General features: G+C 31.5%; 1 protein-coding gene across 2 annotated transcripts in view; it reads left to right on the top strand.

Moving 5' to 3' along the window:
* The window catches only part of LOC139485131 (uncharacterized), a 93,949-nt gene that overhangs the window by 64,170 nt on the left and 15,170 nt on the right, over positions 1–14,609 (top strand). For both annotated transcript variants that reach the window (XM_071269282.1, XM_071269283.1), the window contains 15 exons: positions 1,375–1,614; positions 2,277–2,494; positions 2,994–3,099; positions 4,575–4,691; positions 5,127–5,262; positions 5,615–5,795; positions 6,343–6,619; positions 7,128–7,314; positions 7,822–8,042; positions 8,368–8,597; positions 9,011–9,164; positions 9,816–10,000; positions 10,853–10,990; positions 11,378–11,552; positions 13,066–13,210. In XM_071269282.1, the coding sequence (XP_071125383.1) occupies positions 1,375–1,614; positions 2,277–2,494; positions 2,994–3,099; positions 4,575–4,691; positions 5,127–5,262; positions 5,615–5,795; positions 6,343–6,619; positions 7,128–7,314; positions 7,822–8,042; positions 8,368–8,597; positions 9,011–9,164; positions 9,816–10,000; positions 10,853–10,990; positions 11,378–11,552; positions 13,066–13,210 (2,710 nt within the window). The remainder of the gene's footprint in view (positions 1–1,374; positions 1,615–2,276; positions 2,495–2,993; positions 3,100–4,574; positions 4,692–5,126; positions 5,263–5,614; positions 5,796–6,342; positions 6,620–7,127; positions 7,315–7,821; positions 8,043–8,367; positions 8,598–9,010; positions 9,165–9,815; positions 10,001–10,852; positions 10,991–11,377; positions 11,553–13,065; positions 13,211–14,609) is intronic.

Genomic DNA, 14,609 nt, shown 5'->3' with positions numbered 1-14,609 from the left:
TGGGTAAAATTGTTGATCAGGTCAAGATCTATCTGCCCTGAAATTTTCAGACGAATTGGACAACCTGTTGTTGGGTTGCTGCCCCTGAATTTGTTATTTAAAGGAAATTTTGCAGTTTTTGGTTATTATCTTGAATACTATTATAGATAGAGATAAACTGTAAACAGCAATAATGTTCAGCAAAGTAAGATCTACAAATAAGTCAACATGATCAAAATTATTAGAGGACCCCTTAAGGAGTTATTGCCCTTTATAGTCAATATTGAACAACTTTTCGTCATTTTTGTTACTTGTACAAAAATCTTCTTTTCTATAACTATGGGCCAAATTTAACCAAACTTGGCCACAATCATTACTAGGGTATCTATTTAAAAAAAGTGTCTAATGATCCCGCCTACCACCCAAGATGGCCGACATCAGTAACAGGTGAGCGACACAGGCTCTTGAGAGCCTCTAGTTTTATTTTTTATTTTTATTTTTTTATATTAAATATTTTTATTCAATTATTTCCTGATATATGAATACCCAAGTAGCCCATGTCGCATACTTAGGGACCACTGTATTTTACACCTTTAGGAGAGGAATTTGACCTTAGAAGCTTGAAGAAAGTAATGGGAGTATCTTATTGTTAAGGATTGAAATACAAATATTTTTAGCTCACCTGGCCCGGAAAATTTTGCTGTTTTTGTTATTATCTTGAATATTATTATAGATAGAGATAAACTGTAAACAGCAATAATGTACAGCAAAGTAAGACCTAAAAATAAGTCAACATGACCAAAATGGTCAATTGACCCACTAAGGAGTTGTTGTCCTTTATAGTCAATTTTTACAATTTGTAAATTTTTACTAACATTTTCCACTGAAACTATTGGGCCAAGTTCATTATAGATAGAAATAATTGTTAGCAGCAAGAATGTTCAGTAAAGTAAGATGTACAATCACATCACCATCACCAAAACACAATTTTGTCATGAATCCATCTGCCTCCTTTGTTTAATATTCACATAGACCAAGGTGAGCGACACAGGCTCTTTAGAGCCTCTAGTCTAGTATCGGCTTTAACTTTATATAAACTACTACTCTTAATATACAGTAAAAGTGTAAAACCTAGCTAAGTGTTGAATTTCAAATGATTTAATGCTCTTATGTAGACAACTATGGTTTTGTTTATTTTTGTGGCTACCACTATTCTTGTAGCTCTATATCTGTTTGAGAAAATGGATCAAGACAAGTATATAGTATGTAGCACTACTAATCCTTATATGGAAATGTTATTGCCACATGACAGATGTGCAGTTCATTGATTTACATGCCTTTAAAATTATCAGAAGTACATCAAGATTTTAAAACATACATTTTAAATATTTTCAGATAGTCATGGTAAAATGATTTATCTGGAAGAAAATGCATATTGGCCCGAACCTGACATGGATTATACCCCATACAAGAATGTAATATCAGCTGCTTGGCCTACTCTGCGTCACAAGGATTATGATTATGCTATACTAGATGCAAAGACTGTAGATGTAACAACATATTACCATCAGATCAGTCAGCTGAGTTTAACAAAACCATGTGACCATCCTGATAGCATTAGATGTGGACATACAAGTAAGATTGCTATCTACTTAGTCATTTCTTTAATACTATAATCCTCACTTTAAATGAAAAAAAAAATCACTTTCACCCTTTCTAGCCAACTTTGCAACAATTTAATTTCTTATTAGACTATGTTGTAATATCCAGATACATGTAGAAGAACTTAGTTGCATAATATTCAAACAATTTATATTAACCAAATTTTTCTACTGGAAAAAATCCAAATAAAAAGTAGCTCATGAAAATTTGTCGGTATAAAAGCAATGTTGTAATGTCACAACTACTAATTTTATGAACATTGCTTTGATAAACTTAGTAGCCAGGGTAGACCATTGGTCGTCGGTGCTATATATCATGGCTTAAGGACCCTCTTGCATTTTTATAATTGAGTGTACCGGTAGCTTTATACTTCATTCTAAAGAGAACTTAGGCCATGCTGTTTCAAATCTATGTCAATTTTTAACTGGATGACTTTCTCAGTAGAAGCAACCATGTTTGTATAATAATTTTAACATGGTTTAACCTCTTTTAAATATGATATATTAGGAATATGCAATAAAATGGGGTAAGACTATTATATTGTTTGTAGGGTGACAGTATCTAATAATGGAAATAATAAAAAAAACATAATTCTTTTGTAATAAAGTTTTTTGACACTATAATTTCTGTTGTAGTTAATGGTTTTATGAATGAACTATTCAGCAACAATGAGCTTGTCCATGGAACCCGCTACACTGTATGTGTACATGCTAATCCTATTCAAATAACGAGAGAGACCTGGATTGAGTATTTAGAAGAAATAAATTCCTGTAGTGATGGAATTGTTGTTGATCTGACACCACCTGTAGCAGGAAGATTGTGGATTGGTTTAAATCCGGGGATAGTCTATCAGGTGATTATAGACTTTACATGTAATTACAATAAATTTATGCCCCAATGAATTATTTCTTAAATATACATAGTATTTATCCTTGAATAACTTCCCTTTAACAAGACAAAATTTCATACAATTGGCCTATGAAATATTGTCTGTATATGGACAAAATTGCATCTGAAAATTTGTCCTTCTCTGGACATTTTTCATTGAAAATTTCATGCTACAAAGTCATGAAATATTTACTTGGGGGACAATATTTCATAGGAAATTTTTTTTGCTCTACACAAATTGAATGTGTGATTATGCAATGATTTTTATGCACAAATCTAAGAGTAAATTTAAAATGTGCGAAAGTATATTGCACTGATAAGTTATGTCACTTGTAAACAAATTTTATAGAAAATATAGAAAAATGTTAACATTTGAAGTTCTCTTTTTTAACCACAAAACACTTTAAAGTATAAGTCCTACTTAAATTTGATTATATCTTAAATCAATTATAATTACAATTCAGACGTCTAATACAGACCTGTATATTAATTGGGATGGCTTTCATGATGTAGAAGAATACGAAACTGGGCCACATGCCACTGGTATAAAAGAGTATATACTGGGTATTGGTAAGTACTGTTCTAAGCCTAATGCTTATGGTGTGTATATTTAGATTTTTACTTGCTGGACTGTAAGGAGTTTTTAATGAGTGATGTTAAGTTTGACAACTAGTTAAAGCTTTATGCTGTTATAATAAAAGGAGTATTTGTGATTTATTGTACCATTCACAGTTCCATGCTTCTTGGGTATTCATTTTTATCACTTTAATTCATAAACTGTAAAATTGGCAGTCCTGAAGTGATTGCTAATTTTTAAATTGAAGGAATTCTGTTAATTTTCTTTTTTTTTTTTTTTTTAAATTTGCTTATATTTTAAAATTATTTATAATGAATAATTTTTAATTTTCATATATTGAGTGGTATTTTTATACGACCCCAAAAATATTTTGGGATCGTATAATGGTATGATGTTGTCTTCGTCGTTCGAATACACATTGGTTTCCGGATAATAACTTTAGTTTAAGTGAAAAGATCTTCATGAAATTTTTTCAGAAGGTTCAATACCACAAAAGGAAGGTTGGGATTGATTTTGGGGATGATGGTCCCAAGTGATTAGGAATTAACGGCCCAAAAGGGACCTAAAACAAGCATTTTTCTAGTTTCAGGATATTACTTGTGTAGAAGTATTTCAATTGCTCTGAAATCATACCCCAATGTTTAAAACCACAAGTAGAAGGTTTGGATTCATTTTAGGGGTTATGGGGCCAAAGTTTAGGAATTAAGGGCCAAAAAGGGGTCAAAACAAGCTTTTTTCTAGTTTCAAGACAATAACTTATGTGTAATTGTATGGATCTCTCTGAAATTGTACCACAATGTACCATATAACAAAGGGGAAGCTGGGATTAAGTTTTGGGTTAATTGCCCAAAATATGTAGGAATTAAGGGCCAAAAAAGGGCTTTGTTTACCATTTTTTGAAGAGCTTCCTTTTTTTTTTAATTTTTCAAATTTCGAATTTTGAAAAGTTTCAAGAAAAAATCTTCAATTGCACAGTATTTTGAAATAGATTTGTTAGATCTTTGACCACATTAATTTTGTGACAAAAACCTATATTATGTCAAAAACTTGATCACAATCCAAATTCAGACAGAATCAAGCTTGAATATTGTGACCAAATTTGCCCCAACTGTTCAGGATTCAACCACTGGGGTCGTATAAAGCTGCGCCCTGTGGAGCACCTGTTTTTTTTTTGTTTTTTTTTTCACAGTTTCTATTTTGATTCTATTTTAAAATTAGTTTAAATGTACTTGTATCATTGTATTTTATGCATTGTAAAGCACTTAGAGTAAATGTTTATTTAGATAAGTGCTATATAAGCACTGTAAATGATAATAATAATTGCTTTGTGAATCACTTCAGAAAAACACATTCTTTGGATGTCAATTCTGATAATACAGATTATTTCTGAATGCTGAGAAAAACTTAAATTAATAGTCAGTTAATGTTTTTATTTAAGGCTAATCAGCACATGTTTTATATTTGACAGGTACAACACCAGGTGGTAATGATGTGTATTCCTTTGAGAATGTAGGGGTTGTACAACATAAAGCATTACATAGACTCTCGCTTCAGAACGGATATGTGTATTATGCCACACTCAAAGGTAATTACTCACATTTAATCATACTGTCAATATTACAACTGAGATTTTTTTTTCAAATTCAAAGAAGAGAAATAGACACTGCAAAATCAAAGATGGTATTATATGTTTTCCAGCCATTTAGACTTGTGGATAACCATTAGACTTTATAACTATTTGGAATTCTGCAACACTTGACCTGAGATTGTGAAATACTTGACCTATTGACCTTATACAATAATCATTTTGCTTTATACTGTCAGATTTTCCCTTGTGGCATCATTATTTTTAAGGAATTTCAGTGATATCCTAAGTAATAATAGACAAATCATGATAAGTTGAATTGGTACATAAACCAAAAATTGCAATAAATTTAACAGAATTGTTTTGAGAATTTAGAATGAGTTATCTTCAATTACAACAGTATAATTGCATAATAATAGTCTTGTTATTTTTTAGCTGTCGATTTTGCCAAAAGAGAGACAGAAAAGATTTCTGCTCCGATTACAATTGATGTTACTCCACCAGACAGGACAGATAATCCAATCACTTTGATTAACCGTCACATTACATCAACAACAGAAATAAGTCCATGGTAAATATATTAAGGTCGTAAGATATATGGTAGATTCTATAGTTGTGCCTACCATCGATCATTTTTATCCAATGTATATCAAATTTTAACAATTTCTGAGTTAAATACAGATTGAAATGTATAAGATAAGTATAAATTTCTTATATGCTTGTGGGCAAACTGGAAAAGTTAGAAATCAAGTATCCATGAAAATACAGTTAAAATGTTTAGTAGCGAAAATTAGTGCTAATCCGAAATTTTAGAATTTTAGAATATTGCAATGCATGTGCTCTCATGTGTACAAGATAAGTTTATGAATATAAGCAATCAATAATTTCATTTACTGAAATATATATTGTTTTTTTTATTACAGTTGGAAAGAAGTGTTCATAGATGTACAAAGTGGTTTGGACTATTATCTGTGGTCAGTTGGCTCACAACCAGGATACACGGATATGATGACATATATAAAAACCACAGACGAATGTGGGATTACAGACAAAAATTATCCTCTTTCACTATTGGATGGCCATTCTTATTACATCAATGTCAGAGTAAGGAAAATAGATTTACTAACACCGTTTATTTAAAAAAAAAAAGGATATTTTTTATTAGATCTTTTAAATTTCCTTTGAAGACTTCTTAGAATACCTACAGGATCCTAAAGATTGAAATTCATCAGGCTATATTTTAACTGTGATTTTAAAGTTACAGTTTGGGACTTGCATTTTTTGTAAAATACTTGGAACGGCCCTTAACTCTGGCCCTTCTTTTCTTGTTTCTCACTCTATAGTACAGAGAACACCTATTTTGTATTTAAGAATATTTATCAATTTCATTAGTTATTTTATTCTATGAATTTCTAGTAATATTTAAAAACTTGCTTTCCCCTTCAAAAACAAACATTAAAGCTAGAAAACAAATTTGGTATAGACAAGAATTGAGATTCTTAAGATATTTAGTTTTGGATTAAACATCTTAATTTGTAATGAATATCTATTATTATTTTATTAAAATATGATTTACTCTAAATGCTTAAACAGTGAGTGAGTCTCATAATCCTTTTTTCTAATGAACATATGAATACATTTTATATTTTAGGCCTTCAACAAAGCAGGCCTGTCCTCAGTAGCCACATCCTGGGCTTTTGAACTGGACACAACGCCACCTACACCTGGTCACGTATATGATGGAGATAAGGACAAGATGACAGGAAGTGTAAAAGATATTGACTATCAAACCGAGACCAAAGTTTTACATGCTCACTGGGAAGGATTTCATGAATCTCATTCAACTATCAAAGATTATTATGTCTCAATTGGAACCTGTCCACAATGTGAGGATATTTTAGGACAACAAGCCATTGGAATAGCATATGGTGAGCAAAGTGTATTAAATAAGTAAACAAAAAAGTGTATGATACAGTTACTCAAAGGTAGCCTGCGATATACATTTATTTAAAATAACTTTGTCTTTCAATAAACCTTTAGAATTAAAAATGTTCTTTTGGAGATAATAAAGGTATGATTAATTTACTGGAGTTTCTCAGACTCACATATTTTGTATTCAGGACAAAGGCTGGTTAAGATAGGTTAAAGCATGGTTTGGAATAGAGTTTTTTATGAAGGTGAAAAGCATTTATGTATAAAATATGAATTCTATGAAATCTATTGATAAAACAGGGGAGATTATTTTCTTGCTCTGGATGACCTGTTTATGTTAGATACTTGCTTATTTTAAAATTCCTTCTACAAACATTCATCTCTTTGTTTTTTCATTATCATATCAGTTTGTGATGATAACATTTTTGTAATTTTGTCCGTTCTAAGGTTCTTTAGCTAGTATTGTTTGGTCCTATAAAACAAAAATTATGATTTCTCTTTTAGAATTTACCCTAGAAAATACTCACCTTGGTACAGGACTAAGATATTACACGACTGTAACTGCATGTAACACAGCAGAAATGTGTACGACTGTGACATCAGATGGTGTAATTATAGACAACAGTCCACCAACACCAGGCACTGTACAGGATGGTACAGGATATTACGATACAGAATATCAGTCTCTGAAGTAAGTTTATTTCATGTTCAGTAAGAATAGATGGTATTTCTCGAAAATGAGCATTCATAGAGTTTTGTGTGCTTCCACAATGCATGTATGATATGTTAATACACTCATCCATGTTTAACTTATTAAATTTTTATTTTCTCAAATTAACCTTTGATCTCTCTGTTTGATTATTTTATGCATCACACTTTTAGAGAGATATTGGTTTTTTTGTTAAATAGAGAGGGAATGTATGACGTCATGAGCCTATGTCATTGACATTGATTAAGAAAACCGGATCTTCAGATTATTTATGGTAATTTAAACTGGAGGATAATTCTAAACTACATCACCTCTCAGAGCTGTCACCCTTTGATGTGGTTGTAGCTGAGAAACACTCTTGTGGTAGAAAAACCATCATTAATATTCAATAAAATTGAGAATGGAAATGGGGAATGTGCCAAAGAGACAACAGCAGAAGGTCACCAACAGGTCGTATACATGTATATAGTTAATTTTATTTTGTTACAGGAACTACATATCCGCTAAATGGTATGGATTTGATGATGCCCAGTCAGGTCTGGAGAAGTATGAATGGAGAGTAGGAACAAAGCCAGGTTATAGTGATATTGTACCAACTATAGAGCTTCATTTGACCGAAACAGCAGCATTATTAGACTCATCTAGTTATAATCTTAGCCTTCCTATCAACACACGGATGTATATAACAGTCAGAGCTTATAATAAAGCAGGTGTGTATATATTTTGACATCAAAACTGTTATTTTTAGAAATTTTGCATGCATTTAGTATTGCAATGGATAATATATGCTATTTATTATTTCATTTTCAAAAAAAAGCTGAAGAAAACAGAAAAAATTAAGAATTGAGAATAATTAGGTGCTTAAATATAAAGCATAGATATTAATGGACAAAATTGAAAAAAGATAAAGAGAAAAATGGCATAAAAGATTTAATATATAATGTTCCAATATACTAAAAATTCCTGACAAAGCAGAACAAGTAATGTTGGTACACTAACAACACAATTTAAAACAGAATGTGTTTTTATTTCCAGGGTTATGGTCAGAATCATCATCAAGTGGTTTTAGTGTAGATGACACGCCACCTGTCTTGTCAAAAGTAACGACATTCTCTAACGACTTTGGAATCACTGATTTGACTCAAATATATAGGACAACGATGAAGGTCGAATGGGAAGTAGAGGATGCAGAATCATTTATAAAGAGACAATACCTGTCAATCAAATCTCATATTGGAGGAGAATTCATGCTATCTTCACAGCCAGTAAGTTAATAGCTCTAACAATTCTCTTTTTGGTTACACTATCAAATCTCATATTTGAGGCTAATTCACTCTGTCCTCTGAATCATTAAGTTAGACCCTAAGATACATCTTCTTTGGTTGTTACACAATTGAATTTAAAAAGAAATTGAACAATATACCACAGGGCCTTATATAACTTACAATACTGTATTGGTCTGCTCATTGTTGTTGGTTACCTATGCATGCTGAAATTAACTTCATTTGGACTCTTATGGATAATTGTTTCTTTGGCAATCATACAAAATCTTCGTTTTTACTGTCATATTATCAAAGAAGTCAGACTAGAGTTTATTACAACATTTTAACTGAAAGTGATTTTGATATATAATACACATTTATTTTCTCTAAGGATATTTATCATTTATCTCACCTAGGTCAATGGTATAGCCCGGACCTATGTATTTACTGGTTTGGATCTACATGATGGAGTGACATACTATGTGACTTTGATTTCCTGTAACAGTGCAGATATCTGTATCTCAGATACTTCACAGGGAATGTTTGTAGATAGCACTCCACCATCAAGAGGTATGTGTCTATGGACTAAGTGAGTAAGGGGACGCCATTCTCTTATAATGCATATATCTGTATCTCATATACAGTCAGAGGTTTGTATCAGTTGACTGAGGGAGGGGAGTTGACATTTTTTTTTACCACAGATATTTGTATCTCAGATAAATCACAGGGAATGTTTATAATGCCCTAAAATCTGCTGTTACCGGGTCTTGACATATATGAGGGCAATAATGCCCTTTACTGTCAGTCATCAAATGGTCATTATCGGCTACGTTAGCGTCAAATTGATTACATTTTACCGTGATTCATCGAAATATCCATACTGTGATTCGTCAGAGGTCTCAAATAATTATCGTTACTGTTATTTTTTGAAAAAAATTAATGGGGTCATGGACCAAAAATTACAGTAAACATCAATTGGCAAGAAATTTTACTGTAATTCTTCATGAAGGTACCCCCATTACCACCCTCATATGTACTTCTTTTAGTGAATCTTTTGTTTATTTTAGGAAGGTTTGCTGCAAGCCATTCATTATAACCAGACCTTCTCTTACATGTGTTGCAGTGAATCTTCTGTTTATTTCAGGAATATTTGCTGAAAACAATTCATTGTACCCCAATCTTGTGAAACATATTTTTCAAGGAATCTTCTGTTTATTTTAGGAATGTTTGCTGTCAGTACTGACCATGCTTCTGATCCTGATACCTCCAGAAATGAACATGGGTGGATGACCTTTGGAAGTAATGCTGTGTATCTTGCCTGGCTAGGGTTTAGTGATATACATTCACAGATTGATCATTATATGGTCACTGTAGGAACCTCTTACATGGAGAAGAATTTGAATAAGGCAAGTTTGTATAATTTGGCTTTTGGGCAAGTTTTTATGATCTTACACTTATGTAGGTTTTTATAATATGACTATAAGGCAAGTTTTCATGAACTTACTATAGGGAGTTTTAATGATCTGACTCTTTTGAAGGCAAGTTTTTTTTTTTTTTTTTTTTTATCTAATCTGACTATTTTGAAGGCAAGTTTTTATGATCTGACTCTTTTCAAGGCAAGTTTTTATAATTTGACTATGAGGCAAGTTTTTATAAATTGACAATATGGCAAGTTTTTATAATCTGACTATATTAGGCAAGTTTTTATGATCTGACTATAAGGCAATTTTTTTATAGAATATGAAAAAAAATTGTAGCTGGCAATATATAATTCATCAGCATTTGTAAGAGTGCGATTCATGACTTATTTTGCTTGTTGAATTAGCTACATTTTGAATAGCCATTATAGATAACCCACATTTATAACAATGGAGGACGCCTTAGAGTCTAACTTATTGTCAGTCACCTTGATCTTTTATGTAAGACCGACAAGTTGTGACATATGCTATGAATTTATTATAAGTAGTTGAATAACATTTTGTGTGAATTTTTGTTGGTAGAAGAAAACTTTTATTTTCAATGAATTATGAATTTCCTAAAGGCTTATATTGAAACTTTGGCAAATCCATTTCCCCTCAAGTTTCAACGTATAATTTTTTCCACAGAAATTGGTACCCCAAAAATATCTAATCATGGTTTCAAAGATAACCAAATATTAGAAATTAACCCTTTTAATTTATTTCATAGAAATAAACAAAAAGACAGGAACACCAGTGCTTTTTGACATTAATAATACAACAAACACTTATGTTTTGCAGGATCTGAAAACCAAGTATGTCCACGTAGATAGCAACACTGACCATGGTGATGAGGGCAAAGTTCAACTGTTTAAAATTGACACTGTTGTATTGACTCAATATGAAGAAGTATACATCACCCTGTGGGCTGTTAATAAGGTAAGTTGGAGCTAGAGCTTCTGTATTCATATGACTTGAAGGGTATATTTTGTCTATAAATTTCAAGTTTTTTTTGTAATTATTTAATTGCCATGGAACTAAGGATACAAAATCCTCAAATCATGTCATTTAGTACAACTTAAAAATTCTTGAAGTTTTATTCAGAAATGTTTAATAAAACCCTTCACAATAAAATAACTTCTTGGAATACATTGTGTATTTTCTACTACAAATTTAGCTGTTGTATTTCTGCATGTATGGGTTTATATAATACCTCAGTATTTTTAATGATTAGGTACATTTTTTCCCCATATTGTTATCTGTGTGGTTTGTACTAATACTTGGAATAAAGGTAAACAGCAGAATTCTTTCTCACATATTCAACAGGTTGGATTAAGAAGTCAAATGATTCATTCCGCTTTTAAAAAGACTCCACCTAGTTACCTGGACTTGGTCAGAAGGTGTGATGCAATATCATGTGAAGGCCATTGTGTTTGTTCTCCACAAGACCGGAAATGTCCATTTAATCCAAGTCTTGGTAACTGTACTGATGTATCTGATGGTAAGTATATTAGATAAGGCACTTTGATGTCAAATTCGTCAAGAAAAACAAGCCTGAAAAAGGGAATTTACTTAAAATTCCTGAATATGTGTAGTGTTCTTGCATATTGCAAATGAACTGGGTATTTTTTCTCAAGGTTTAATCTTTTAAAAAAAATGGATTGCAGATGAAAGGAATAGGTTCCATAAAACCCTAAAATGGCAAAATTTTCGATTAGGATTTATTGACCAATATTACAAGGAAACATAGTTAAAACAGTAACAGGGTTTGAACGATATTCCTTTTTCGTTAAAAGTGTTTGTATTTGCCTTCTTCTCATGCCTTCACAATTTATAGCAAACATTTTGATATTCCATGTATAAAAACCTCTGAAATTTCCAATAATTTTTTTAGACTGAAAATATAGGTTGCATGGGTTGACAAGAATGCATTTTTAATAGCTTGAAAACCCATGAGATGAGGATATGTCATATTACATTTAAACAATTTTAATTGAATATTTAGTTTATTGAAGCCTGCACTCAGTTTCCCAGGCCTATATTTGGTAGAAATCCAGACAACTTTGTCAATTTCATCAACACCTCTGCTTTTGCTATTTAGGTTGTAATTGATTACAATTTATGCAGCAATTTATAACAAAAGCTGCACACAAATAGCTCTATTCACTTTATTATGTGTCTATTCATATATCACCGTTTTGCATTTGCGCCGATCTGCATTTCATTTGCGCTGATTTTTCATTTCATTTGGGCCGATTTTTTTACAGGTAAATTACAGGTGAATATTATTTTTCATTTATCATTACTGACCTCTTCCGTTAGCCAGTTGTACAAATGATATGAATTGTCAATCATAAAATGTATATGACAGTTGTCCTGTGCTCACCACGAGGAGGTGGAAGTAGGATGTCGAGCAGAATAAGTGAATTTAAACGCACTATTTTCACATCCTTTAAAATCAAGAAGTAAAACCCTAAGATAAAAGCACTCTGTTTATACTAAAATAACGAATTAAAAATAAATTTACAACATTGAAATTCATAAAAACGGAATACTTTGAAATCATACATCTGTTCTTGCCGAGTATTTATAGGCAGCACATCTAATATATTAATTTCTTCTGATTTCGTCCTTTCCATATTTGTTGCAATTGTCAATATTGAAGTCCATCTTTTCTATCTCTGGCTTACGTACTGAAGGGGGCATTTTAGAGTTCACATTTTAACATAAGTAATTACGGCGTGGATTTTCTTAACTTTAACATAAGTGAACAATGTATATAACCAAATTTTACCAATATAACTTCAAGGTATAAAGTACATGTAGAAGTATTTACTTGCCTGTGCTAAACTGTAAATGCAATTAGGAGCAAATTTAAAATCGGCGCAAATGAAAGAATGACAATTTTTAAAATCGGCACAAATGTCAAACGCCCCATTATATATATTGTGTTTTTCTAAAACAATTTTAGTACAAAGAATACATTGCATTTTCTTGAACACTATATTTTTCAGGTGTATTTTCTGGTACACAGTACACCTTATTGTTAGTAAAGGACACAAATGGTTATACTACGGACGATCAAGCTGTAACAGCATCGGACAGTGTACTGAGGGCTTCATGGATTATATCTCAACAGTTCCCCTCTAAACCCTTATGGTAAGTTTTGAATATCCATATTTCTTTTGAAATCTGATTGGTAGTTTTTATATTTTTGTTAAACTGTAAGTTTTACTCAAAAGTAGAATTACACTTCAACAGTGTAAATCTTTTTTATTCTTTTTCTTTTAAGTTTTTATATGCCTGTTTATGGGACGTATTATAGGATTAAACACATTTTTTCTAGAGGTTATTGATGTGTAAACCGGGGCGATTAACTCACAAACTGAATAAAAGTCCGAAGGACTTTTATGTCAAGTTTGTGAGTAAGAGACCCGGTTTACACATCAATAACCTCTAGAAAAAAATGTGTTTAATTCTTATAATTCTTCAGCCAAACATACGCGATTATTTATTTACATTATTTGTTTGATGGCTGCTATATTTCCCATCAAAAGCACAATGGCATGTCGTAACTAAGGAGTACGCCGCCATCTTGACTTTCTAAAAACCATAACTGAAATGTTCAATAAATGCAACAGAATCTAAAATGAAATAGCACCTACCTCAAAAACTTCATTTTAATTCAATATTATCCGAATTTGAAGCGTACACGTAACGAAATAATCTTTCCCTTGAAAATTTTTATCCGTTTGACGTCGTGTTTTGCTATGACGTAAATTCGCCAAATCCTCCATGAAATTTCGCGGAATTTTATTTAAATTTTATTTTTATACATTTTCGAAGCTTTAGTGCATTTATTTTAATTCTTTTTTGTTTGTTATATATGCATTGGAATAGAAACAACTGTTACGCAATTGTTTTATAATCTCAATTTGCTGAAAATCCAAGAATCCCTGCAAGAATGTGTATCGCGCATGAAAAGATTACGAAAGCAGTTTCGGAAACATGGTTTATCGAAGTGTAAACCTAGAGAAAAATTCTAATTGACCAATCCAATTCAAGTATTTATAGATATGCAAATGATATAAGAATTATTATGGTATACAGTTTGTCCATCTGTTGTCAACATGTTAGACATTTTTATAAATTTTAGATTTTATGTTTCCGAGTTATGGGGTTTTATTAATTACAAAAAGGTTGATTTTCCAGTTTATCGGACAAAAACTCAAAAAAGTTAAGCAGTTTTCCTTAGACTTTGGTGAGTTGTTTATATCTAGTGACTTAAGCTCCCTTTTGATTTTTATAAATTTCAGCAGTAACTCCACCAGAAATTACATTTACCAGTTATGGGGTTTTATTCATAAAAAAAAGGGGGATATGACTTTGAGAAGTTATTGAACTATATTCTTTGAAATCTTGACGGGCATATCATGCTCTCATGGCGTAGCATATGATGCGGACACTTGAGGTATTACTGTAGAACTTTATATTTTCTGATATTGTTAACTTGTGTTGTATACATTTCTACATCATTGTGTCCACACTTTAATGTCAC

The sequence above is a fragment of the Mytilus edulis genome, chromosome 8 (genome assembly GCF_963676685.1).
Source record: "Mytilus edulis chromosome 8, xbMytEdul2.2, whole genome shotgun sequence".
NCBI classification, from domain to species: Eukaryota; Metazoa; Mollusca; class Bivalvia; order Mytilida; family Mytilidae; genus Mytilus; species Mytilus edulis.
This window is presented reverse-complemented; position numbering and strand designations above follow the sequence as displayed.